Source organism: Trichechus manatus, unplaced genomic scaffold, assembly GCF_000243295.1.
Source record: "Trichechus manatus latirostris isolate Lorelei unplaced genomic scaffold, TriManLat1.0 scaffold00055, whole genome shotgun sequence".
Taxonomy (NCBI): domain Eukaryota; kingdom Metazoa; phylum Chordata; class Mammalia; order Sirenia; family Trichechidae; genus Trichechus; species Trichechus manatus.
This window is the reverse complement of record NW_004443991.1, coordinates 1430839-1457322: the sequence shown is the minus strand read 5'-3', so window position 1 is coordinate 1457322 and position 26484 is coordinate 1430839. Positions and strand designations below refer to the sequence as shown.

Genomic DNA, 26484 nt, shown 5'->3' with positions numbered 1-26484 from the left:
ACAGAGCCTTCTTCTTTGTTTCTAACTTTCGCATTCCAATCACTAGTAATTATCAATCCATCTTGATTGTATGTTTGATCAATTTCAGACCCTAGAAATTGGTAAAAATCTTCAATTTCTTCGTCTTTGGCATTAGTGGTTGGTGAGTAAATTTGAATAATAATCATAATAACTCATCTTCCTTGTAGTCATATGGATATTATCCTAGCACTAACAGCGTTGTTCTTCAGGATAGATCTTGAAATGTTCTTTTTGACAATGAATGCAATGTCTTTCCTCTTCAATTTGTCATTCCTGGCATAGTAGACCATATGACTATCTGATTAAAAATGGCCAATTCATTTTAGCTCACTAATACCTAGGATATCGATCTTTATGTGGTCCACTTCATTTTTGTCTACTTCCAATTTCCCTAGACTTATACTTTGTACATTCCATATTCTGATTATTAATGGATGTTTGCAGGTGTTTCTTCTCATTTTGAGTCATGCCACATCAGCAAATGAAGGTCCTGAAAGCTTGACTCCATCCACCTCATTAAGGTCTACTCTACTTTGAGGAGGCAGCTCTTCCCTAATTGTATTTTGAGTGCCTTGCAACCTGAGGGGCTCATCATCTGGCACTATATCAGACAATATTCTGCTGCTTTCCACAAGGTTTTCACTGGCTGATTTTTTCAGAAGTAGACTGCCAGGTTCTTCTTCCTAGTCTGTCTTAGTCCAGAAGCTTGGCTGAAACCTGTCCAACATAAGTGATCCTGCTGATATATGAAATACTGGTGGCAGAGCTTCCAGCACCACAGCAACATGCAAGCCACCAATGTATGACAAACAGATAGGGAGATATGTATACATCAGCAGATACACACCAGAAAGACAAAGACGGAAAAGAAAAAAACTAAACAGGGAATAATTAATTTATTTGTTCATTCTATTCAATATACATTGAATACCTAGGTAGCACAAACATTTAAGCACGTGGTTGTTAACCAAAAGGTTGGCAGTTGGAATCCACCTAGAGGCACCTTGGAAGAAAGGCCTGGTGATCTACTCCCAAAAGATATCAGGCATTGAAAACCCTATGGAGCACAGTTGTACTGCAATGCATATGGCATCATTATGAGTTGGAGTAGACTCAATGACCACTGTTTTTTTGATACGATAGTCAAGGAGTTTATGATCTAGTTAGAGCAGACATATAAAAATTAGAAGACAGCATGAGTTGATAAATGATTGACCCTACAAGAATAAAAACTACATACCTGAGGAATGTTGGAATGGCAAAATGATTGGCTAAGGAGGGGCCATAAAACAGCATATATGTAAAAAAAAAGCTATGTTATCAGGTTTATCAACAAGGATAGTGCATTTTACGGGTGGTAATAAAACTTGGGAGAGGTCATATCTTTATCCCTGACATTTGCCACATTGTCTTCAGCATACCATTTTAAAGCTCAAATACATGTTCTGCTTTGAAGTCGAAAACATTAAATGAAAAGCTAATGCTATAGTAATGGATTACAGTACTAATACATTAAAATCTAAAATATTTTTAAACAACCTAAACTCTGCCTCTGGCTGTCGTTGTGGTCTAACTTGTTATTTCAGTTAAAGATATATATGAACCTGGTACATTGGCTATATGTTGTTTCCGTGCTCTGCCACTAGGGGTAGCTATTGTCTTTTCCGTTGTGAAGCCTATTTATTAAATTACATCTTCAGTACTCAGCGGTTCATTCATAATATAGGTGCATCAGTTGTGGCATAAATTTTAGACACATTTCTTGGGGGTCAAGGAAGGAAAGCAGGGAAGGTAACATGCTGGCAATAATGGCGTGTCCTGGTGACTACTCTCCTGATTCTTGACCAGAATCAAAAGTACTAAATATCACTGGAGACATTTGAACAAAACTTAGTGCCTCTCCTTCTGAATGGGACACTAAATGGGGGCAAGGACAGGGGAAAGATGGTCATTAGAATAAGACAAGTCTATCCAAGAAGGAACTAGGCATTTACTCTGCAGTAGTGTAACCTCTAAAGTAGGAGAAGCCCCCACTTTGGTGTCAGGAGATGTACAGGAGATGGTTTTCTCTCTTCTTTTTGCTCCTATAGTTCACCTTCCAATATAACAGATCAAGAAGGATTCTTTAGGTGCTACAATAAGGACAAAAAAGTATGGGTCTCTTTAGAGGATTATAATGTACTGAACAAAGAGAATTTATGGATGGAAATAATTAGAGGGCTGAACAGCATGCAACTCAATGCTACCCTGGGCTCTGTGTTATAGGAATTTATAGACAGAAGCACCAGTGGCTAAGAGCAAGCTTTGAACTAGGTCTTAAAGTATTTTCAGAAGTTAAGCTGAGACAAAATAATAAATGCTGAAGAGGTTGTGGAGAGACTAGAACACTTATACACTTTTGGTGGTAATGTAAAATGTTACAACCACTTTGGAAATTGATTTGGCACTTCCTTAAAAAGCTAGAAATAGAAGTACCATATGATCCAGTTATCCCGCTCCTTGGAATATAGCCTAGAGAAATAAGAGCAGTCACACGAATAGATATAGGCACACTCATGTTGATTGCAGCACTGTTCACAATAGCAAAAAATGGAAACAATGTAGGTGCCCATCAATGGAGGAATGGATAAACAAATTATGATATATCCACACAATTGAATACTACGCAATGATAAAGAATAATGAAGCTGTGAAACATCTTATAACACGGAGAAAGCTGGAGGTCATTATGCTGAGTCAGTCACAGAAGGACAAATATTGTATAAGACCACTAGTATAAGAACTCAAGAAAAGGTTTAAACACAGAAGAAAACATTCTTTGATGGTTACGAGGGTGGGGAGGGAGGGTGAGTGTTATTTACTAACTAGATAGTACTTAAGAATTATCTTAGGTGAAGGGAAGGACAGCACTCACTGTAGGGGAAATCAGCACAACTGGACTAAACCAAAGCTAAGAAGTTTCCTGAATACAATCAAACACTTTGAGGGAGAGAGTAGCAGGGATAGGGGTCTGGGAACCATGTTTTCAGAAGACATCTAGGTCAATTGGCATAACGAATCTTATTAAGAAAATGTTCTGCATCCTACTTTGGTACGTGGAGTCTCAGGTCTTAAAAGCTTGCAAGCAGCCGTCTAAGATGCATCAATTGGCTCCAACCGCCTGGAGTAAAGGAGAATGAAGAACACCAAAGACACAAGGAAAGTATTAGCCCAAGAGACAGAAAGGGCCACATAAACCAGAGACTTCACCAGCCTGAGACCAGAAGAACTAGATGGTGCCCGGCTACCACCAATGACAGCCCTGACAGGGAACACAATATAGAGTTCCGGATGGAGCAGATGAAAGACAGGGTGCAGAACTCAAATTCTGGTAAGAAGACCAGACTTAATGGTCTGACTGAGACTGGAGGAACCCCAGAAAGCATGGCCCCTGGATTCTCTATCAGCCCAGAACTAAAATAATTTTCAAGGTCAACTCTTCAGACAGAGATTGGACTGGACTATGGGACATAAAGTGAAACTCGTGAGGAGTGTGCCTCTTAGCTCAAGTAGATACAAGAGCCTAAATGGACAGCTTCTGTCTGGAGGTGAAATGGGAAGGCAGAGAGGGTTAGGAGCTGGTTGAATGGACATGGGGAATCAGGGGTGGAAAGGAGGAGTGTGCTGTCACAGTATGGGGAGAGCAATTAGGGTCACATAACAATGTATGTATGAATTTTTGTATGGGAAAAAATTTCAAAAAAAGAAGTTAAACTGAGAGGAGAAGGGAATGGAAGGTGCTTAATACAACATAAATATGGAAATTAAAGTAAACGTGTTTTGGAAACACAGAACAAGTCATCCTAATTCAAGCATTGTGTAGGATGTATGAATTACACCCAATTAAATTGATTTTATTTTATTTAGGTGAAAACTTTGAGTATAGTAATTAATTAATTTAGAGGTAAAAGGAACCTAAGTTGACTTCCAAGCAGACGAGAGGGTTGTTCCATCCTAAATTGATAAGCCCCTTGCTTAGTGGAGTGATGGGTTTATTCTTTTGTGTTTTAAAGCCTGCATGCATTTAGGTTTCAGGTAGGGGATTATTTCAGCTCTACCCTCAGCTTCTTACTCAAAATCATTAATCCTCCCTGTATAACATTTGGAGCCCTGGTGCCGCAGTGGTTAAGAGCTACAATGAGCTATGGCTGCTAACCAAAATGTCGGCAGTTCAAATCCACCAGCCGTTCCTTGGAAACCCTATAGGGCAGTTCCACTCTGTCTTATAGGATCACTATAAGTTGGAATTGACTGAAGGACAACGGGTTTGGGTTTTTTTGGTATGACATTTGCAAACAGGCAGAACAAAACAAGTTCACAAGAGAGCTCAGATAAGAGGCACTTTTCCATGCTCCATTTTAACATTTTGTTAGTTGTAGTAATTCCTCCCACAGCTCATACACTTACTCAACAAATATGTCATCCCTGCTTTAAAGCACAAAGAATTACGAAATACTGATGTCTGATCTCAGAGCTGTCAGTAGAATTACCTTTAAAAGAGGATGAGCCAGAATTTACTAGGATATCATCTTAACATCTGTAAAAACCAAGTAGTCCTAACAAACAGGAAAATTTTGGGGGGAAAATGCAGGATTGGATTAAGTTCAAAAGTCTTTACACTTAGAAAGAAATATGTTTAAATATCTTAAGAGCTAAAGAACCATAAAATCCCCCAAAGTGAAATGACAACTTGGATGGGTGTTGCAGATTTCCATAAGTAGGCAGAAATGACAGGCAATTATAAGCCTGACTCCAACTCAGGGAGGTGCACTCCCTGTGTTGTAGAGGGCTGGGAAACCATCCTCAGTGAAGGGCTGGATATAGTGACTATAAATCAGGTTCATTATGTGCTTTCAGGATCACTGATGATAATCCAGTCTCATTCAATATCTCCGGGTCCAACATCCCAATCAGAGGGCTAAGTAGTCCCCCAAATTTCCTGCTATAGACTAATCATGTCCATAATGATTTTAACATTGCAACCTGTTTTAACATGGGAAGACTTAGAATCAAGAACAAAAATGTTTCAGAGAATTAAAACCATAATGTGGAAATTATTGTGTTAAGGAATTGTACATGTTCAGAATTTTAGATATTTATAATTTCTAAAATAACTTTGTCTACTCAGATTAATCTTGTAAATCCAATCTATAATTTGCAATTGAGTAACAGATTTAGGCTTGTAATTTTAAACTGAAATCTCACTAAGTTTATACAAAGTATTGGAACTCTATGAGACTGCCTTGTTTTTCCAGGTCTCTCAAGTTTTCCACATTTGACAGGGTGCAGTCTTACCACTTTTCTATTGCTCTCTATTAGTGGAAAATATTTGAGTTTTTCTTCTCTGACTGTTTAAGCCTTACACAGGTTAAGGCTTCCACAGGTTTTACTGTATTAGATTTGTAAGATTGATTAAGACTTGGAAAGATCTGTCAACAGAAGTGCTTAAGAAGGAAATTAAAAACATTTAATTCACAAATACAATTTAAAATGTTTAAAGCAAGATCTAAATTGGGTCCAAACATTAAAGTCTTCTTAACAATGGAGTCCTGGTGGCACAGCTCAGTAGCTAACCACAAAGTCAGTAGTTCAAATCCACCAGCTGCTCCTTGGAAACCCTATGGGGCAGTTCTACTTTGTCCTGTAGGGTCACTATGAGTCAGAATCAACTCAACAGCAATGTGGTTTTTTTCTTTTTTCTTTTTCTAACATTGGGTTTGTAGAGTCTCAGTGATGAGAAGGAGCACACCAATATGGCCATGGTCCTGACCCAGCCTCCTATCTCAATAATGAGCAATCAGGGTTTGCAATGTCCCAAACAGGGAGAACGGATATTATAGAAACCACTGAGGAGTTGGTATCACATTTCACAATGTCACAATGTTGATATTGCTTAATAATCAGCCCCCAGCACCTCTCTTCCATTTACCAATGGATACCACCACAGAGACTTCCTACCCACAGGGTATTTGCTTTCTAACATGTCCCAGTCTTCCCTACACTGACAACTGCACTAGAATTCATGCACTGAGCTACTCAAAGGGTTTCTTCACTTTGATTATGGCAAATCAAGCATGGTATACCCATGAAGCCATGTTTGGCAAAAGCTCAGGAATTGAGACCTCCAATATTTGGAAGAGGTGAGACAAAACACAAATATAAAGAGAGGGAGGGCACTTGCCACCCCTTCCTTGGTGAAAGCACCCCTTCAGTACCAAAGGATCCACATTGCCCGGAAACATAAACACACTATAATTTCAGATAATGATAGAGAGAGTTGGGGAGGTGCTATTTTCCCTAGAGTAGGCAGGCAGGGCCCTCTGAGAAGGTACCACTCTAGAGAAAGTAGCACCTCCTCACCCACCATTCTTTACACTCCTTCCCAGGTTTATTTTTCTTTGCGTCGCTTATACTTGTGCAAAATTATAGAATTTGTCTGTTGAGTTGTTTATTGTCTGTCTCTCCCATGGAAATGTAAGTTCAATGAAGACAGAGATGCTGGCTTGAGTACCACTGTATTCCTAGTGTGCTGGTTAAGATTGTCTGTCATCTTGGCTGGTCCATGATTCTCAGAGTTTATATGTGATCACTTCCAGGATTGAATTTGCTGTGAGTAGCCAATCAGTTGAAAGGGAGTTTCCTTGGGGGTGTGGCCTGCATCCGAATATAAGCAGACGTTCTGGCTTTTTGCTCACTCTGGATCCTGTGGCTGCCTCCGGTTCATCTGACTTTCAGTTCTTGAGACTTGAGCTATCAGCTTACCTGCCAGTCTTGGGATTTGTCGATCTTCACAACCTGTGAGCGGAGCCCTGCTTTCCGACCTGCCAATCTTGGATTTGCCAGCCTCTGCAGCTACATGAATCAGGAGAAGCCTTGCAATCTTGCCTGTCAATCTTGGGATTCATCGATATTCACAGTCTGTGAGCAAGAGCCTTGCTTTCCAACCTGCCAGTCTTGGGTTCACCAGCCCCTGCAGCTACATGAATCAGGAGAAACCTCTATCCTAATCCAAGGACTTGGGACATTCCAGCCTCTACAATTGTGTTAGCTGTTTCTTTGATATAAGTCTTTCTATGTATTTATATGCTTTACTGGTTTTGCTTCTCTAGAGAGCTCAGTCTAAGACATTTAGTACCCAGAGTGGTTCTAGAGAAACAAAATTGTAAGTATGAATTTTCTAAATTCTAAATTTAGAATTTTTACGTTTCTAAACAAATACCCAAAATATCACCACCAGTAAATCATGTATTGGTGAAAGGTGAGGCTTGGGTGAACACATGTGTGATCTTTCTACAGTTTTGTCAGAACGAGAAGTATAAGGGAGGTGGTTCGTTGGTCCTACTTTCGTTAGACAAACTGGTGAAAGAAAGAAAGGTGGTCAGGGCTTCAGAGTCAAAGCTCAAGTGCTGCATAAATGACCTCAAGGCTTCCACTTTTGCTTTGAAAGAAAGCCTTATTTCTTGTAGTAACAGAGCTGAAATTGCCAAAAACCAAACCGAGAGTCTTGTTCCAAGAGTGGCTGAATTCAACCCCTGCTCAATTGCCAAGCTTGAGAGGTGTCTGAAGTTAAAGTAAGGGCAGTGATTGGGAAGAAATGGGACCCTGAAACTTGGGATGCAGACATATGGGTGAATAATCAGGAAGCTGGGGACACTGAGCCCCTAAATTCTGTTGAATCACTCCTGCCAGCAGAACCACTCTCATCTGAAGAGACTACTTCATGTTTGTCTGCTAAGCCACTCTGCCCAGAAAAACGATTAGCCCTTCTACTCCCATCTAATGAGATTAGCTCTAGTCCAGCTGCCTCTAAAGAGCCCTTGCCTGAGTCATTGCCTGGGGCATTGCCTGAGGCAGATGCTTTACAAGACAATGCTGAATGTTCTCAAAACAATTCCACACTACCAATACTGGCTTCTAGAACTATGACTAGGCTTAAGTCCCAGTGAGTCCCAAAAGGTGAAGTACCCCAGGAGGAGGTACGCTACACTCCAAAAGAACTACTTGACTTTTCTAATATGTACAAACAGAAACCTGGGGAATATGTGTGGAATTGACTATTAAGGGTGTCGGATAATGGTGCAAGGAACATAAAGATGAATCAGTCTGAATTTATTGATATGGGTCCACTAAGCACAGATTGTTCGTTCAATGTTTCAGCTCTAGAAGTTAGGAAAGGATCTAACAGTTTATTTGGTTGGGTTGCTGAATCATGGGTTATGAGGTGGCCTACGCTAAATCAAGTTGAAGTACAAGACCTGCCTTGGTATACTGTAGAAGAAGGTATCCAAAGGCTCAGGGAAATTGGCACGCTAGAGTGGATTTATCAGGTTAGACCCACAGACCCACACATGGAGTGCCCAGAGGACACACCTTTTACCCCAGCTGTAAGGAAAAAATTTGTGAAGAGAACTCCAGCATCCTTGAAGACTGCTGTGATTGCCATTTTATGTAAGTCAGATTTGACAGTGGGAACCGCCCTAACGGAATTAAGACACCTAACAACAATGGGGCTGATTGGACCCCATGATAGTAGGGGCCAAGTCACTGCACTCTATCAACAAAGACAAGGTGGGCATGGTTACAATAATGGACAGCAGAGTCAAAGCAGTAATCAGAAGAGTCTGCTTCTATGGACTTATGGTGTTCACTACTTAGTCATGGTGTCCCTGCGAGTGAAATAGATAGGAAATCTACTAAACATTTACTTGATCTGCAAAAATGGATGAATTCTAGGTCAAGTGAACAGCAGTCTAACTCGAATCGCCAGAATAGAGAGTCATGGTCCCTCAATCAATTCCCAAATTCGAGCGAGTTTGAAGACTCATAACCCCTTGAATGAAAGGGAGGCTGGGTCCCCTTGAGGAAGGACTCCAATACACTGCCAAAAATGTTTACCGTTAATCTTTCTCCCAGTCTTCCCCAAATGGATCTACAGCCTTTTACAAGAGTGACTGTTCATTGGGGAAAAGGAAATAATCAGACTTTTGGGGGATTACTGGATACTGGCTCTGAACTAACACTAATTCCAGGAGAACCAAAAAGTCACTGTGGCCCCCCAGTCAGAGTAGGGGCATATGGAGGTCAGGTTATTAATGGAGTCTTGTCTCATGTCCGTCTCACTGTAGGTCCAGTGGATCCATGAACACATCCTGTAGTGATTTCCCCAGTTCCAGAATGCATAATTGGAATAGACATACTCAGCAACTGGCAGGACCCCCACATTGGATCCCTGACAAATAGAGTAAGGGCTATTATGGTCGGAAAAGCCAAGTGGAAACCATTAGAACTGCCCCTACCTAGGAAAATAGTAAACCAAAAGCAATACTGCATTCCTGGAGGGATTGCAGAGATTACTGCCACCATTAAGGACTTGAAGGATTCAGGGGTGGTGATTCCCACCATATCCCCATTCAACTCACCTATTTGGCCTGTGCAAAAAACAGATGGATCTTGAAGAATGACAGTAGATTATCGAAAACTTATCCAGGTGGTGACTCCAATTGCAGCTGCTGTTGCAGATGTGCTTTCATTGCCTGAACAAATTAACACATCTCTTGGTACCTGGTATGCAGCTATTGATCTGGCTAATGCCTTTTTCTCCATATCTGTTTCAAAGGACCACAAGAAGCAGTTTGCCATCAGCTGGAAAGGCCAACAATACATCTTCACTTGCCTAGCTCAGGGCTACATCAATTCTCCAGCCCTATGTCATAATTTAGTTCGCAGGGACCTTGATCGGCTTTCCTTTCCACAAGACGTCAATGGTCCATTACATTGATGACATTATGCTGATTGGACCTAGTAACAAAGAGGTGTCAATGACTCTGGACTTATTGGTAAAATATTTGTATGCTAGAGGGTAGGAAATTAATCCCACAAAAATTCAGGCACTTTCCATCTCAGTGAAATTTCTAGGGGTCCAGTGATGTGGGGCATGTGGAGACATTCCCTCTAAAATGAAGGGAAGTTATTGCATCTGGCTGCTCCGACAACTAAAAAGGAGGCACATGCCTAGTGGGCCTCCTTTGGATTTTGGAGGCAATGTATTCCTCACTTGGATGTGCTACTCTGGCCTATTTATCAAGTGACTCGAAAAGCTACTAGTTTTGAGTCGGGTAAGAACAAGAGAAGGCTCTGCAACAGGTTCAGGCTGCTGTGCAAACCACTCTGCCACTTGGGCTGTATAGATGATCCAATGGTGCTTGAAGTGTCAGTGTCAGATAGAGATACTCTTTGGAGTCTTTGTCAGGCCCCTACTAGTGAATCACAGGGCGGATCCTTAGGATTTTGGAGCAAATCTCTCCCATCCTCTGCAGATAACTACTCTCCTTTTGAGAAACAACTCTTGGCTTGTTACTGGGCCTTAGTGGAGACTGAAGGCTTAACCATGAGACACCAAGTCACCAGGAGGCCTGAGCTGCGCATCATGAACTGGGTGTTGTCTGACCAACAAAGTCATAAATTTGGACATGCATGGCAGCACTCCATCATTAAATGCAAACGGTATATACGAGATCGAGCCTGAGTACAGTTGCTGTCAAGTCAATTCCCACTCATGGCCGTGCCATGTGTGTCGGGGCAAAGCTGTGCTCCATCGAGGTTTCAATGGCCGATTTTTCAGAAGTAAATTGCCAGGCTTTTCTTCCAAAGCACCTCAAACCTCCAACCTTTCAGTTAACAGCCAGACACGTTAACTATTTACACCACTCAGGGACTTCACAGGTTGATAAGGGTGGCTTAAAATCTAAGTCCCCCCATCATAAGCTCTTAGTGGTTAAGAACTCAGCTTCACCTCAGAAGAAAGGCCTGGCAATCTACTTCTGAAAAATCAGCCACTGAAAACCCTACAGAGCATAATTCTACTCTGACATACATCGAGTTGCCATGAGTCAGTCTACTCCACGGCAACTGGTTACATGGTGAGTTCCAAAGCCCTCAAGACTGGTTAACGGCAGAGCTAGAATTAGAAACTAGCTTTCCTGACTCTCCACTGGGGGGCTCCTTAGCCCACAGACTAGATATTCCATAAAAGGCTTTTTCTTGTTTTCACCCCTCAACTACCTGAGCAGAAGGAATGACATGGTAACCCTACTATGCTGTGATGACATTTTACTCTTTATAGATGACATCACAGAGCCTTGGTGGCCCAGTGGTTAAGAGCTTGGCTGCTAAACAAAAGGTCGGCAGTTTGAATCCGCTAGCCAATCCTTGAAAACCCTATGGGGCAGTTCTACTCTGTCCTATAGAGTCGCTATGAGTCGGAATCAATTCAAGGGCAATGGTTTTGGCTTTTGCTTTTTTTTTTAGGCTCTTAAAGCTTAAAAACTTTAATGCCTTTGTTATATAATATTTTTCACAATTTCAGAAAATTTACTAAAATATGCTTCTTGGTAAATCAAACCTTTATAAATTCTACTTCTTGACTTCCTAATTTACCAGTTTATAAAATATTCTTGCTCTTGCTGCCCAGAAAGCACAATGTAAACAAAATTCCAGTCTCTCCTATTTTGGCTTCAGTTCACATTTTGCTAATTTTTTATGGCATGCCATGAAAATGATTAGTTGTAAGACACAAATTCAATAACAGAACCATAAGGTTACAATAATGGTGTTCAAATATATTTCTCATTTCTGGGTCTACAGGACTTAGACCTGAACCAAAGGTTTCTCACCCTGCGAACTCATGGGTTGCATCTCACTTGTATTCTTTGTATGTAGAGACTGGCAGACTGGACATTATGCATAGACTGCTGTAATATTTCCACATATCAGTTTCAAAATTCCAGCATTAATTATTAACGCTAATTTATCCTGGAATTCTTGCTCAGGCCTAGATACCAGCAATGCCATTCTCAAGCAACTATACCTGATAGCTACTGCTTTGAGACCCATACTGTCAAAGTCACAGAAACTTGCTGGACTGTGGTAGGTACCCATTTACAATATCCCAGAAATGCACTAAGGTTTAGAGAAACCTTGAGGCACCCACATCTGCTCATTTCAAACCTCATATAACAAAACAAATGTGTCCAGTTCTTTGACCTGAGGAATCCGCTCACCTCCCTCTTCAGTGTCACTGTGACATACACCAGAGTGGATTTGTCAGTGCTTCTGTCAATTGTCCATGTTTCACCTCCAGTGACCCACAGGCTGATTCTATTCCTCTACAATTGGGCCATTGTGCATGGATTCTGGCACGCCTCCTTCCTATTAAGGTCGCAGCAAAGAATGGCCTTTCTGACTAATGTTGTACAAAATTAGCTGTCCACATCCTTCAATTTCATCTCAGCAAATCTAGATTCATAAAATGTGGCAACATAAAAGGCCCCAGAACTCATTCAGTTCAATTCCATTACTTTAGAGAGAAGTACATGGTGAACGGATCCCTGGGTGGTGTTGTAAACAGTTAATGCGTTCAGCTGCTAATCAAAAGGTTGGCAGTTCGAGGCCACCCAGAGGCACCTAAGAAGAAAGGCCTGTCAATCTACTTCTGAAAAATCAGCCATTGAAAATCCTACAGAGCATAATTCTACTCTGACATACATCGAGTTGCCATGAGTCAGTCTACTCCACGGCAACTGGTTACATGGTGATTGCCAAAGCCCTCAAGGCTGGTTAACGACAGAGCTAGAATTAGAAACTAGCTTTTCTGACTTTCCACTGGGGGCTCCTTAGCCCACAGACTAGATAGTCCATAAAAGGCTTTTTCTTGTTTTCACCCCTCAACCACTTTAGTAGAAGGAATGGCATGGTAACCCTACTATGCTGCATGATGACATTTTACTCTTTATAGATAACATCATGGAGACCTGGTATCCCAGCGGTTAAGAGCCTGGCTGCTAACCAAAAGGTCGGCAGTTCAAATCCACCAGCCAATCTTTGGAAATCCTATGGGGCAGTTCTACTCTGTCCTATAGGGTCACTATGAGTCAGAATCGACCCAACAGCACCAGGTTTGGTTCGGTTTTGGTTAGATAACATCACAACTCTCTTTCCTAACTCTCTCATAGCTTTTCAACCATGTGTCCTGGAGATCTCATTAGTATTGACATCTTTTATCTTTTCTGAAACACTGCACAACTCAACTTGTGGCCTACTTTCCCATGGGAGAACTCAGATGCTACAGAGAGGTGTCTCACAAGAGGAACTTCAGTGTTATGTAGCTGCTTCTTCATAACAGGGTGGAATGCAAGTGAATAACAAAAACAAGATCTGAAGGGTCTGAACTAAGGTGCACACATTTATTGATTTCTCATTGCAGCAACAAGATACACAAGTGTAATCCCATGTTTAACAAGTTACAGATGGTAGCAAGCCCAGGCCCCTTGAGAATATCTATAAGGCAAATAAAACAATATTTTTCATAGTGTGGGCATCAAACTTCAGATGAGCTGAGGAGTCATTGCAGCCCCTGAATACCACAACCGACTTGCAAAAGGAACTAATCAGCAAAATTATTTCAAACCTAAAAATAAAACATGTAAATTCAAATATGTTAACAAAATTGGAAATACAAACCGTACACTGAGGGCTATCCTTAGCCAAGAATTCTCAAAACAAAAGATCGAGAAACAAAACCATGAACAAAAATAACGTGCAGAAGATAAGGATTGTCTAGAAAGACTGGATGCCCATCAAAATCACATCTCTTCTTCCAGTTCCTGTTCTCGTTCAGCATTTTTCAGGAGTCCAATTTCTGAGGGGCAGAACCTCTTAAGTTTAAATTTAACCAACCTGAGGAGAATGAAAGGACATCTCATGTGAGAGGTTGTTTAAAATAAAAAGCACAGCAATATGCATCTATAATACAACAAACTCCAGGGTATCTGTACAAATGGAGTGGAGAAGCCAACAAGGACAATCACCTTTTTGGCTCTGGAGCTAACTGAAAATTTTTGTGAATTAAAACTGTATAAGTAAACTGATACGATATGGTTTTCAAAGGTATTAAATGATTGTTTAGTTAGGCATCTTCATGACTTACCATTTCTAGAGGTCCCTTGGTGGTACAAACAGTTTGTGATCAAATACCAGCTGAAAGAGTGACTGTTTGAACCCACCCAGCAGCACGTGCTTCCATAAAGATTACAGCCCAGAAAACCCTATGGAGCTTGGTTCTATTCTGTAACACATGGGGTCACCATGAGTAGGAATCGACTAGAGGGCAACAGGTTCTGATCATTTCTAAAACTAACAGGAGACTCTCTGGGCTGTAGCAAGCCCAAGTAAAACAGCTCAGTTGAGCTTCTCCATCAGGGCTGCACTTAGCTGTGTATTGCAAAAAAGTGCTCTCTCCTGTGGGGAAGTACACAAAGGCATCTCCTTCCCCAGGGCTGGCAGCCCACATCAAGCCCCATGTCCAGTCTGGGCTGGATTTCAGCCCCTACTTGCCCCTTCCATGCAGCATCTTTGTGCAGGCCACAGGCTGCTCAACTGCATGTAGTGGTCCTGTCCATGATGAATTAACAAGTGTGAAGTGCTCACCACCCTTGTGACTGTTTTCATAGTTTAAGAGATTCAGGAAGTTTAGGGGAAGCAGTGATTATAATTTTTGACATTGGGAGGTGTGAAGGGTTTTAGTGGCAGAAGTTCAGTAGGCTCTTCACTTTCCTCATGTCAGAAAAAGAGCATGTAATAAAAACTGGGCAAAGTTTTTCTGTGCACAATTATTTATAAAGACACTGTACTGTGACCAGATAAATAAAACATGGTTAACTTCCAGAAATCTATAGGGAAATACAACAAGCTCAATAAACAAATAATCAAACTGAGGGGCTTCTCCTCTTTTTAAGAAAAACTTCACCCGCCTACTTGCATATTTTCCTTTATTTTCTGTCTTCCCTCTTCTTACCGTGAAGACCTGACCTATCACTTTACTTCTCTGGATCCCACTAGAATATAAGTTTCATAAAAGTGGGACTTTTTCTTATTTACTGCCCTAGTCCTAAAGTAAAAAATAATGCCTGGTACATAGAGGCTTAACACACATTTGATGAATCAATGGCCATTGGAGCCGTCTTCTAGGAGTTCACATCACTCACTTATTCATAGAGGCTAATTCTTCAGTCACTTTAAACTCAGCTTTGACTCCCTGAATAAACAACTGAGGTGTTGGATTTTCCTATAGATTTTAGAGATTTGACCTTTGTCAGATTTGTCATACCAAAAATTTTTTCCCGGGCTGTAGGTTCTGTTTTTCCTCTTCCAGTGATGTCTTTTGATGAGCATAAGTGTTTAATTTTTAGAAGATTCCAGTTACTAGCTTATCTTCTGGTGTTTGTGTATTGTTGATTATGGTTTCTATCCTGTTTATGCCATGTACTAGGGCCTCTAGCATTGATCTTATTTTTTCTTCTTTGATCATTACAGTTTTTGGTTTTATATTTAGGTCCTTGATTCATTTTCTGTGTATGGTGTGAGGAATGGGTCCTGTTCCATTTTTTTGCAGATGGACATCCAGTTTTGCCAGTACCATTTGTTAAAAAGAGTGTCTTTTCCCCGTTTGATGGACTTTGGGCCTTTGTTGAAGATCAGGTGACTGCAGGTGGATGGATTTACAGCTGAGTTCTCCATTCTGTTCCATTGGTCAATGTGTCTGTCATTGTACCAGTACCAGGCTGTTTTGACTACTTCAGCTGTATAGTAGATTCTGAGGTCAGGTAGTACAAGTCCTTCTATTTTATTCTTCTTCTTCAATAGTGCTTTATTTATCCAGGGCCTCTTCCCTTTCCATATAGAATTAAGGATAAGTTTTTCCATCTCTTTAAAGAATGCTGTTGGAATTTGGATAGGGATTGCATTGTATTTGTAAATTGCTTTGGGTAGAATCGACATTTTCACAATGTTGAGTTTACCTATCCATGAGCATGGTATATTTTTCCATTTACGGAGGTCTCCTTTGGTTTCTTGCAGTAGTATTTTGTTGTTTTCTTTGAATAGGCCTTTTATGTCCCTGGTTAGATTTATTCCCAAGCATTTTTCTTTTTTAGGAGCTATTACAAATAGTATTGCTTTCCTGATTTCCTTTTGTACTTCTCTTTATTGGTGTATAGGAATCCAACTGATTTTTGTATGTTTATCTTGTATCCTGTTACTCTGTCGAATCTTTCTATTATTAGTTCCAGTAGTTTTCTCCTGGAGTCTTTTGGGTTCTTTATGTAGAGTATCATATCATCCACAAACAGGGACAGTTTAACTTCTTCATCACCAATTTGGATGCCCTTTATTTCTTTTTCTTGCCTTATTGTACTAGTTAGGACTTCCAGCAGAGTGTTAAATAGGAGTGGTGATAAAGGGCATCCTTGTTTTGTTCCTATTCTCACCTGGAATGTTTTCAGCTTCTGTCCATTAAAAATGATGTTGGCTGTTGGTTTTGTATGGATGCCCTTTATTATGTTGAGGAATTTCCCTTCTATACCTATTTTATTGCGAGTTTTTATAAGGAATGGGCATTGGACTTTGTCAAATGCCTTTTCTGCATTGATTGAGATGATCATTTGATTCTTTTGTTTTATTTATGTGGTGGATTACGTTGATTGATTTTCTAATGTTGAACCATCCTTGCACACCTGGTATGAATCCCATTTGGTCGCGGTGTATTATTTTCTTGATATGATGATGAATTCTATTAGCTAGAATTTTGTTGAGAATTTTTGCATCTATATTCGTGAGAGATATTGGTCTGTAATTTCCTTTTTTTTGGGATCTTTGCCTGGTTTGGTATCAGGGTTATGCTGGCTTCATGGAATGAATTCAGAAGTATCCCTTCCTTTTCTATGTTCTGAAATAGTTTGAGTAATACTGGTGTAAGCTCTTCTTTGAAAGTTTGGTAGAATTCTCCACTGAAGCCATCTGAGCCAGGACTTCTTTTCATTGGGGATTTTTTTAATTACTTTTTCAGTCTCCTCTTTTGTTATGGCTCTGTTCAGATTTTTTACCTCAGTTTGTGTTAGGTAGTGTGTTTCTAGAAATTTGTCCATTTCCTCTGGATTTTCAAATTTGTTGGAGTATAGTTTCTCATAGTATTCTGTTATGATCCTTTTTATTTCAGTTTGGTCCATTGTAATGTCCCCCATTTCATTTCTTATTTCAGTTATTTGTGTTATCTTCTGTTTTTCTTTTGTCAATTTAGCTGCTGGTGTGTCAATTTTGATGATTTTTTCAAAGAACCAACTTTTGGTTTTGTTGATCCTTTCTGTTGGTTTTCTATCCTCTATTTCATTTATTTCTGTTCTGATCTTTATTATTTCCTTTCTTCTGGTGGCTATGGGCTTTTGCTGTTCTCTTTCTGTTTGTTCAAGTGGTATAGCTAATATTTTTATTTTATCCATCTTTTTGATGTGTGCATCTATTGCTAAAAGTTGGCTTTTGAGCACTGCCTTTGCTGTGTCCCAAAGGTTTTGGTATGAAGTGTTTTCATTCTCATTTGATTCTAGGGATTTTTTTATTCCTTCTTTGATTTCTTCTATTACTCAGTGGTTTTTAAGCAAGGTTTTATTCAGATTCCATGTATTTGATTTTTTTCCCTTGTTCTTACTGTTATTAATTTCTACTTCTATGGCATTGTGATCAGAAAAGATGCTTTTTATTATCTCAGTGTTTTGGATTTTGTTGAAGATTGCTTTGTGGCCTAATATGTGGTCTATTCTTGAGAATGTTCCATGTTCATTGAAAAAGAATATGTACTTTGCTGCTGTTGGGTGGAGAGTTCTATATGTGTCTGTGAGGTCAAGTTGGTTGATTGTGGCCTTTAGATCTTCTGTATCTTTGTTGAGTTTCTTTCTAGATATCCTGTCCTTTACCAAGAGTGGGATGTTGAAGTCTCCTACTATTATTGTGGAACTGTCAATTTCTCTTTTCAGTGCTGTTAGTTTGTTTTATGTATTTTGGAACCCTGTCATTGGGTGCATAGATATTTATTATGGTTATGTCTTCAAGATAGATTGTCTCTTTAATCATTATATAATGCCCTTCTTTGACTGTTGTGGTAGATTTTCTTTTAAAGTCTGTTTTATCTGAGATTAGTATTGTCAGTCCTGCTGTTTTTTGGTAGCTATTTGCTTGATATATTTTTTCCATCCCTTGCTTTTTAAGTTATTTATGTCTTTGTTTCTAAGATGTGTCTCTTGTAGACAGCATATTGATGGGTGCTGTTTTTTTATCCATTTTGTCACTCTCTGTCTCTTTATGGGTCCATTTAAGCCATTTAAGTTCAGTGTGATTATTGATAGGTGTGAGTTTATTGCTGTCACTTTGTAGTGCATTTTTATTTTTTATTTTTTGTGGTGCTACCATTTTCTTTGTTCCTCTTACTCTCCTGTGCTGAATTCCTTTTCTTTGTGGATTTTTTTTTTCATTGGTTTCATTTTTGTAGATTTTGTGTTTACTGAGACTTTATGTTTTTCTTCTTTATTTTGATGAGTAGGTTTGTTAACTTTCTTTGTGGTTACCTTGAAATTTACCCCTATTTTCTTAAGTTTGAACTTAGTCTTTTACTACTTGGTATTGCCTTGACTTCCTCTCCATTTGAAAGTTCTATACGTACACTGTTTATTTCCTTTTTTATTGTTCTGACATTATTGTCATGTACAGATTGACCACTCCAGTTCCCTGTTGTAAATCTTCTAGTTTTTTTTTATCTTGAGATTTAATTACCTAGGTTGGTATCTGGCTGATGCTCTCCTGTGTCCTAGATTCAGGTTGTTGTCTGATGTTGTCGGTTCTCTAACCAAAGGACTCCCTTTAATATTTCTTGTAAGCTTGATTTGGTTTTTATAAATTCACTTAATTTCCGCTTATCTGGAAATGTCCTAATTTCACCATCATATTGAGTGAGAATTTTGCAGAATATATTATTCTTGGTTGGCAATTTTTTTCTTTCAAGGTTTTATATATGTCATCCCATTGCCCTCTTGCCTGCATGGTTTCTGCTGAGTAATCAAAGCTCGGTCTTATTGTTTCCCCTTTATATGTGACTTTTGTTTTTCTCGAGCTGCTCCCAGGATTCTTTCTTTGTCTTTGGTTTTAGCGAGTGTGATTATGATATGCTTTGGTGATTTTCTTTTGGTGTTTATCCTATATAGAGATTGTTGAGCTTCTTGGATGGTTAGTTTTTCATCTTTCATGATATTAGGGATGTTTTCTGTCAGCAAATCTTCAATGATCCTCTCTGTGTTTTCCATTTTCTCCTTTTGTTCTGGAACTCTGATCATGCACAAATTTTTGCTTTTGATTGTGCCCCACATGGGTCTCATGGTTTCTTCATTTTTCTTCATCCTTTTCTCTGATTTTTCCTCAAAAAAAAGTGGTATCCAAGGATTTATCTTCAATTTCACTGATCCTGTCTTCCATAGTTCCAAATTTGCTCCTAAAACCTTCTATTGCACTGTCCTTTTCTGAAATCTTGTTGTTTATCTTTTGGATTTCTATTTGCTGTTTGTGCATGATTTCTGGTTGTTTGTTTATTTTGACATTTTTTCCTGTATTATTTTCCTGAATTCTTCCATTGCTTTGTCTGTGTTTTCCCTGAGTTTGTCTGTATTTTTCATAATTTTGTCTATTTTTTCCTTATTTTTGTCCGCATTTTCCTTCATCTCTTGGAGAGCTCTTTATATTAGAGTTTTGAATTCTTTGTCAGGTAGTTCTAGTGCCTTTTCTTCTACCAGAAGGTCAGCTAGTATTTTATTTTGGTCACTTTCAGAGCCATCTTGTTCTGCTTTTTTATGCTTTGATATTGTCTGCTGTCTTCAGGACATTCAGGAATTATTTTCTTCATTTATTGATTGTAGATTTGCTTTGTTCTGCTATTTTGTTTTATTTGGTTACTTCTGGGCAGGTGGGCTGGGCATGCTTTGTTGCTTGCTCATCTGTGGGCACAATATTTCTCACCACCTTGTCCAGGTGGACAGTGCCGGTTGCTCAGCTATGCTGCAGCTGGGCAGGTCCAGCAGGGGGAGGGGCAGAGATGGGTCATTTGCAGCACATACTGGGGCTGACAGGGCAGAGCTGGGGGGCAGTGCAGGGTGGGATCTGGTGGTCCATGGCTGTGGTGCTTGGGAGTGTGGCACTCAGAATGCAGTGCAGATAGGCAGGAAGGAAGGGAGAGCATGTGATGTGTGAAGCAGGTGCTCTGTCTCCTGTTGGGAGTTCTGTGAAGTTGTCTTCCTATACTCCCTGTCTACAGTCCTTGGTGACTGAGGTCCAAGATGGCAAATCTGGGTGGTGGTGAGCTGGTGTTTCTCTGGCTGCCGTGGTCCATTGGAAAGTGGCAGAGGCCTCATACAGGGAAGAAAGGCGGGAGTCGGGAAAGCATGTATCCCTGGTTACTGGGTGCTCATCTCCTGTTGGGAGATCCATGAAGTTTCCTTCCCATACTCCCTGTCTACATTCCTTGGTGGCTGTAGTCCAAGGTGGTGAATCCATACTGCATTAGCTGGCAGGTGACCTCCACTCCATAGCTCTCCTCATTCTCTGTTCTCTGTTAGTTTCTTATTCCATTTGGTGTTTGATCGAGTTCTTTATCCCTTCTTTGGATGCTTAGGGTTCTAGGATTGACATTTGTATCTGTTTTACTTAATTTTTGGGGTCTTTGCTGTAGAGGGACAGCATGGTGCTTCTGTCTATAGCACCTTGTTAGCCTGAGATCCCTGTCAAACAAATTCTGATATAATGCTCTGACAATCCATCAACTGTGGCTGAGTTATAAACCACTTCCCAGACAATGCCTAACAAACAGGTTTTCAAGGCTTATTACGATTTCAGGACTGAGTTAGCCTGCCATGTGACCTCACTGAAAGGCACATGTTTTTAAGCTCTTGCTTAAGTGTACGTTAGGAGTCTAGTGGCACAGTGTTTAAAGTGCTCAGCTTCTAACCAAAAGGTTGGTGGTTCGAACCCACCAGCTGCTCTGCGGGAGAAAGATGTGGCAGTCTGCTCCTGTAAGGATTTACAGCCTTGGAAATCCTATGGGGAGTTGTACTCTGTTCTATAGGGTCGTTATGAGATGGAATTGACTTGATGGCAATGGGTTTGGGTTTGGCTAAGTTTATATTAAAATATGTCAGATCACTGAGATCTTGGTCTTATCTTTTCAAGAGCTCTATGAAAGCAAAACCGAAAAACATATAAAACATGACTTCCAAATTAATGAAGTCTATACTCAAATAGCTCTGAAACAGAGATCCAATGAAACAGCAAACAAGTGCTACTGAGCACCTACTGTATATTTGGCAGTGTTCCAAGAGCTGTCAAAAGTATGAGAAGGTTCCTTTCCTCAAGGAGGCACAATCTAGCTAAAGGCAAGACTAACACACATGAGCTAATAGTAAACATCACAACACAGTTATGTGGAGACTAAATAAACTCATAAAGGGAGATGAACTAGAGTAGTCACAGAAGGTTTTGTAGAAGAGATGTGCTGTCCTGGATTGAATTGTGTCCCCCAAAAATATCTGTCAACTGGTAGGTCATGATTCCTAGTATTGTATGATTGTCTACCATTTTGTCATTTGATGTTATTTCCCTGTGTTGTAAATTCTCTCACTATGATGTAATAAGATGGATTAGTGGCAGTTATATTGATGAGTTCTACAAGATTAGATAGTGTCTTAAGGCAGTCTCTTTTGAGATATAAAAGAGAGAAGCGAGCAGAGAGATAGGGGAACCTCATATCACCAAGAAAGCAGTCTGGGAGCAGAGCGCATCCTTTGGACCTGGGGTTCCTGCGTGGAGAAGCTCCTAGTCTGGGGGAAGATTGACAACAAGGACCTTACTCCAGAGCTGACAGAGAAAGATTTCCCCTGTAGCTGATGCCCTGAATTTGGACTTGTAGCCTATTAAACTGTGAGAGAATAAATTTCTCTTTGTTAAAGCCATCCACTTGTAGTATTTCTGTTATAGCAGCACTAGATGACTAAGGCATGGGTATTTAACTTGGACATGATACGTAGAGAGAACTTCACAGTCAAAAGTTTAGAATAAGGTGTGTGATGTTGGGTGGCAGTAGAGAGGGGATAGCATTTGAAAAATATAAATGGAGTTTCTGGTTTCTACAGAACTGTAAGTGGAGAAGAGGCTCATTAGGTATCTGCGGGTTTTTGAAATAGGAAGAGACAGTAGTCTTCGTTTGGCTCTGGAGGGGAGCTGACATGAAGTAGAGAGACTCCTTGAATGCTGGTTTTATTCCTGGAAGCTGCCCTGCCCATTAGGAGATGAGGCCCAGATGTTAGCCTAGAACAACAGAAGAAGAAGCCAAGTTTCACTCCACGGCAGAGCCAGTCTTAACAAACAGCTCATGCACATGCTTCTGAGGAATGGAATAGGACTGCTAGAAATCAAGTCAATGAAAAGGTAAAATTTTCCAGCACCCAAAGCCACTTAGATGTCTAGAAGGTGGCAACTGCATGATCAAAGTGGGCTGGCATCTTGGAAACCTAGAAGAGACATCTTGGGAGCTAAACAAGGAAATAGTTTCCTCACTCAGAGACCTAGCATCAAAACTACTTCAGCAGTAGAGTGGAAAGCTGGTTCCAGCAGAGGCTGGACCTCACCCCTTGTGCATTTGAGAAATCTGGAGAAACTGTTAGCTGTGTACTGTCCAAAATAGTAGCCAACAGCCACATGTGGCTATTTAAATTAATTAAAATTAATGTGACACAATCCACATTTCAAGTGCTCAATAGCTGCACATACCTAGTGGCTGAACACCATACTGAACACTACAGATACACAGCATTTCCAACAATGCTGAAAGTCTGAAGGATTAGGTGCCTGTGTGCCTAGTAACTGGTATCAACCAAGCCAATTGTGGTTTGGCATTATCTAACTTAGAAAGATGAATTGTGCTCATCCCTTTCTATTCTTGCACGTCCCTCAAGCTGCAGCTGAATTTTCAATTGTGGGGAGCCCTCTCTGAGTTTGAATAGTGCTTTATTCCACTATTTCCAATTATTGCACAGTATTTTAAATGTCTGTCTCTCTCAATAGGACTAAGAATGCCTCATATGCAGAATCTACAGCTCTTTCATTATTTGATACCTAAGAAGGAGGAGGAGGAGAAGGGGAAGAAAAAGAACAACAACAACAACAGTAACAACAGCATTTATTGAGCTCTTATTATTTCCTAAGCAGTTTAAATACATGATCTTATTTAAGGACTACTATTTTCCCCATTTTGCAAATGTTGAAGCTGAGTTTTAATGTGGTTAAGTAATTTGCCCGAAGTTATACAACTGATAAGTAGCAAAGCTAGAAATATGTGTTCTTATCACTCTGTTAATCTTGCTCCTGACAGTGTTAAGAAACACTGTAAAAACATGCATCAATAGAATATGACTTTTAGAGGCAGTAGCATAAATTTCAAATTAATCAGGTATTCAAAATTTAACAGGACACATACAAGGTGGTCAAAAAAATGACACCAAGTTTTGGAAATTTCATAATTGAATAACATGGGCAAATGGAGAGCTTATTGGAGGTGTGGAGAGGACCACTAAGGAAGAGGAGATAGCAAATGCAAAGATGTGGGGGTTCAGAAGAGTGAACTGAAGGGATACACACAGGTCAGAGGCACAGCAGAGGTACTTTTGAGCTATTTCAACTTTAAACAAATATTTATTCTTTTTATCGAGAATTTCTGTGTTTGCAGAAAATTTTCTGCTATGCTAAACTGTCTTCTGGAATGCTAAGGAATGAAATCCCCATTTGAATTCTAAATTCAACACTTACCAGGTGACAAAGACATAATTCAATCCAGAGACGATAAGGCTGAATGCATAATGCCAGCAAAAGCATATGGTGACAAACATAATGTTGTCATGATCCGTTGGCTCCCATGCAGGACCTCCATTGGGAGGATACAGCACAAAACCAATCTGTAATTTCATTTTAAAAAGCACAATTAGAATCACCAGCCACATTTCCAAAGGTGGTTTGCTTCAAAATGCTAGGTTCCAACATTAATGGCATGCTATACTTCCATTGTCTCAGCTGCCACAGATAAAACAACGATAAAACATCAGCTTTTGTTGCCTGTTTTAGTAACATGGACAGTTTATACCAGGTCCTATTTTTTAACAAAAAATTTTTAAAATACATTTAAAGCTCAATGTTCAAAGCATGAATAGTGATTATCTTTGAGAATGGGCGGACTTTCAGAGAATTCCCTAGGTTCCTAAGTAGAACAGTTTCACTCCACTATTTGAAAATTAAAGCACAAACAGCTTCTAAAATAAACAAATGTCCCCACTTAACATTATTCTCAATGGTGAAAGGCTGAAATCTTCTTCCTTTAGATCAGTAATAAGAAAAGGATGCCAGCATTCGCTATTCAACATTGTACTGGAAGATCTAGACAGAGTAATAAGGTAAAAAAAGAAAGAAAACAAATGAGCTAATAAACAAATTCAGCAAAGTTACAGATTATACGATCAACACACAAAAATCAATTGTGTTTCTATACATTAACAATGAAACGACCACTCATATGTCAGTTTGGTGTACCTTGCTGGCTTGTGTGTTTCTGTGATACTGGAAGCTATGCCACTGGTAATTCAAACATCAGCAGGGTCACCCATGGTGGACAAGTTTCATCAGAGCTTCCAGACTAAGACAGACTAGGAAAAAGGGCCTCACGATCTACTTCTAAAAAAATTGGCCAGTGAAAACCTTATGAATAACAGCAGAACATTGTCTGATATAGTGATGGAAGATGAGCCCTTCAAGTTGGAAGGTACTAAAAACACGACTGGGGAAGAGTTGCCTCCTCAAAGTAGAGTCAACCTTAATGACATAGATGGAATAAAGCTTTCAAGACCTTCATTTGCTGATGTGGCACAACCCAAAATGAGAAAAAACAGGTGCAAAGATCCATTGATAATCAGAAAGTGGAATGTACAAAGTATGAAATTAGGAAAATTGGAAGTTGTTATAAAAGAAATAAAATGCTTGAAAATCAATATCCTAGGCATTAGTAAGTTGAAATGGACTGATATTGGCTGTTTTGAATTGACAATCCTATGGTCTACCATGCTGGGAATGACAAATTGCAGAGGAATGGCTTTGCATTCATCTCAAAAAGAACATTTCAAGATATATCCTGAAATACAATGCTGCCAGTGATAGGATAATAGCCATACGCCTACAGGGAAGACCAGTTAATATGACTATTATTCAAATTTATGCACTAACCACTAAGGACAAAGTAGAAGACATTGAAGATTTTTAACAACCTATGCAGTCTGAAACTGGTCAAACATGCAGTCAAGATGTATTAATAATTACTGGTGATTGAAATGTGAAGGTTGAAAACAAAGAAGAAGGATCAGTAGTTGGAAAATATGGCCTTGGTGATAGAAATGACACTGAAGATTGCAAGATAGAATTTTGCAAGACCAACAATTTATTCATAGCAAATACCTATTTTCAACAACATAAACAACAGCTATACACATGGACCTTGCCAGATGGAATACACAAGAATCAAATCAACTACATCTGTGGAAAGAGACGATGGAGAAGCTCAATATCATCAGTCAGAACAAGGCCATGGGCCAACTGCGGAACAGAACATCAATTGCTCATATGTAAGTTCAAGTTGAAGTGAAGAAAAGTAAAACAAGTGCACAAGAGCCAAAGGATGACACTGAGTATATTCCACCTGAATTTAGAGACCATCTCAAGAACAGGATTTGACACATCAAATACTAATGACCAAAGACCAGATGAGTTGTGGGATGACATCAAGAACATCATACATGAAGAAAGTAAACGGTCATTAAAAAGCTGAAAAGAAAGAAAAGACCAAAATGGATGTCAGAAGAGACTCTGAAACTTTCTTAAACGTAAAGTAGCTAAAGTGAATGGAAGAAATGATGAACTAAAAGAGATGAACAAAATTTCAAAGAGCAGTTCGCGTAGACCAAGTAAAGTATCATAACGAGATGTGCAAAGAACAATAGTTAGAAAACCAAAAGGGATGAACATGCTCAGCATTTCTCAACTGAAAGAACTGAAGAAAAAAATTCAAGACTCAAATGGCAATATTGAAAAAGATTATATTGTCAAAATGCTCCTTAGAAGGAAGGATGGCGAAACTTCATTTTACATACTTTGGACATGTTATTAGGAGGGACCAGTCCCTGGAGAAGGACATCATGCTTGGTAAAGGTAAGGGTCAGCAAAAAAGAGGAAGACCCTAAAAGCCTGTGAGCGGCCATCTAAGATATTCCACTGGTCTTATCCATTCGGGAGCAAGGGAGAATGAAGAGAACAGGACACAAGGAAAAGATTAGTCGGAAGGACTAATTGTCCACAGCTACCAAGGCTTCCACCGGGCTGAGTCCAGTACAGCTAGATGGTGCCCAGCTACCACCACTGACTGCTCTGACCAGGATCACAACAGAGGGTTCTGGACAGAGCTGGAGAAGG

At 39.8% G+C, this 26484-nt stretch overlaps 1 protein-coding gene across 1 annotated transcript in view; it reads right to left on the bottom strand.

Annotated features, from left to right (window-relative positions):
- Window positions 1-13700: 13700 nt before the first annotated feature.
- The window catches only part of TMEM45A (transmembrane protein 45A), a 39442-nt gene continuing 26658 nt past the window's right edge, over window positions 13701-26484 (bottom strand). The window contains exons 4-5 of the mRNA XM_004378141.1: window positions 23785-23930; window positions 13701-13794 (exon numbers count right to left, since the gene is read on the bottom strand). Coding sequence (XP_004378198.1) covers window positions 13701-13794; window positions 23785-23930 — 240 coding nt within the window. The remainder of the gene's footprint in view (window positions 13795-23784; window positions 23931-26484) is intronic.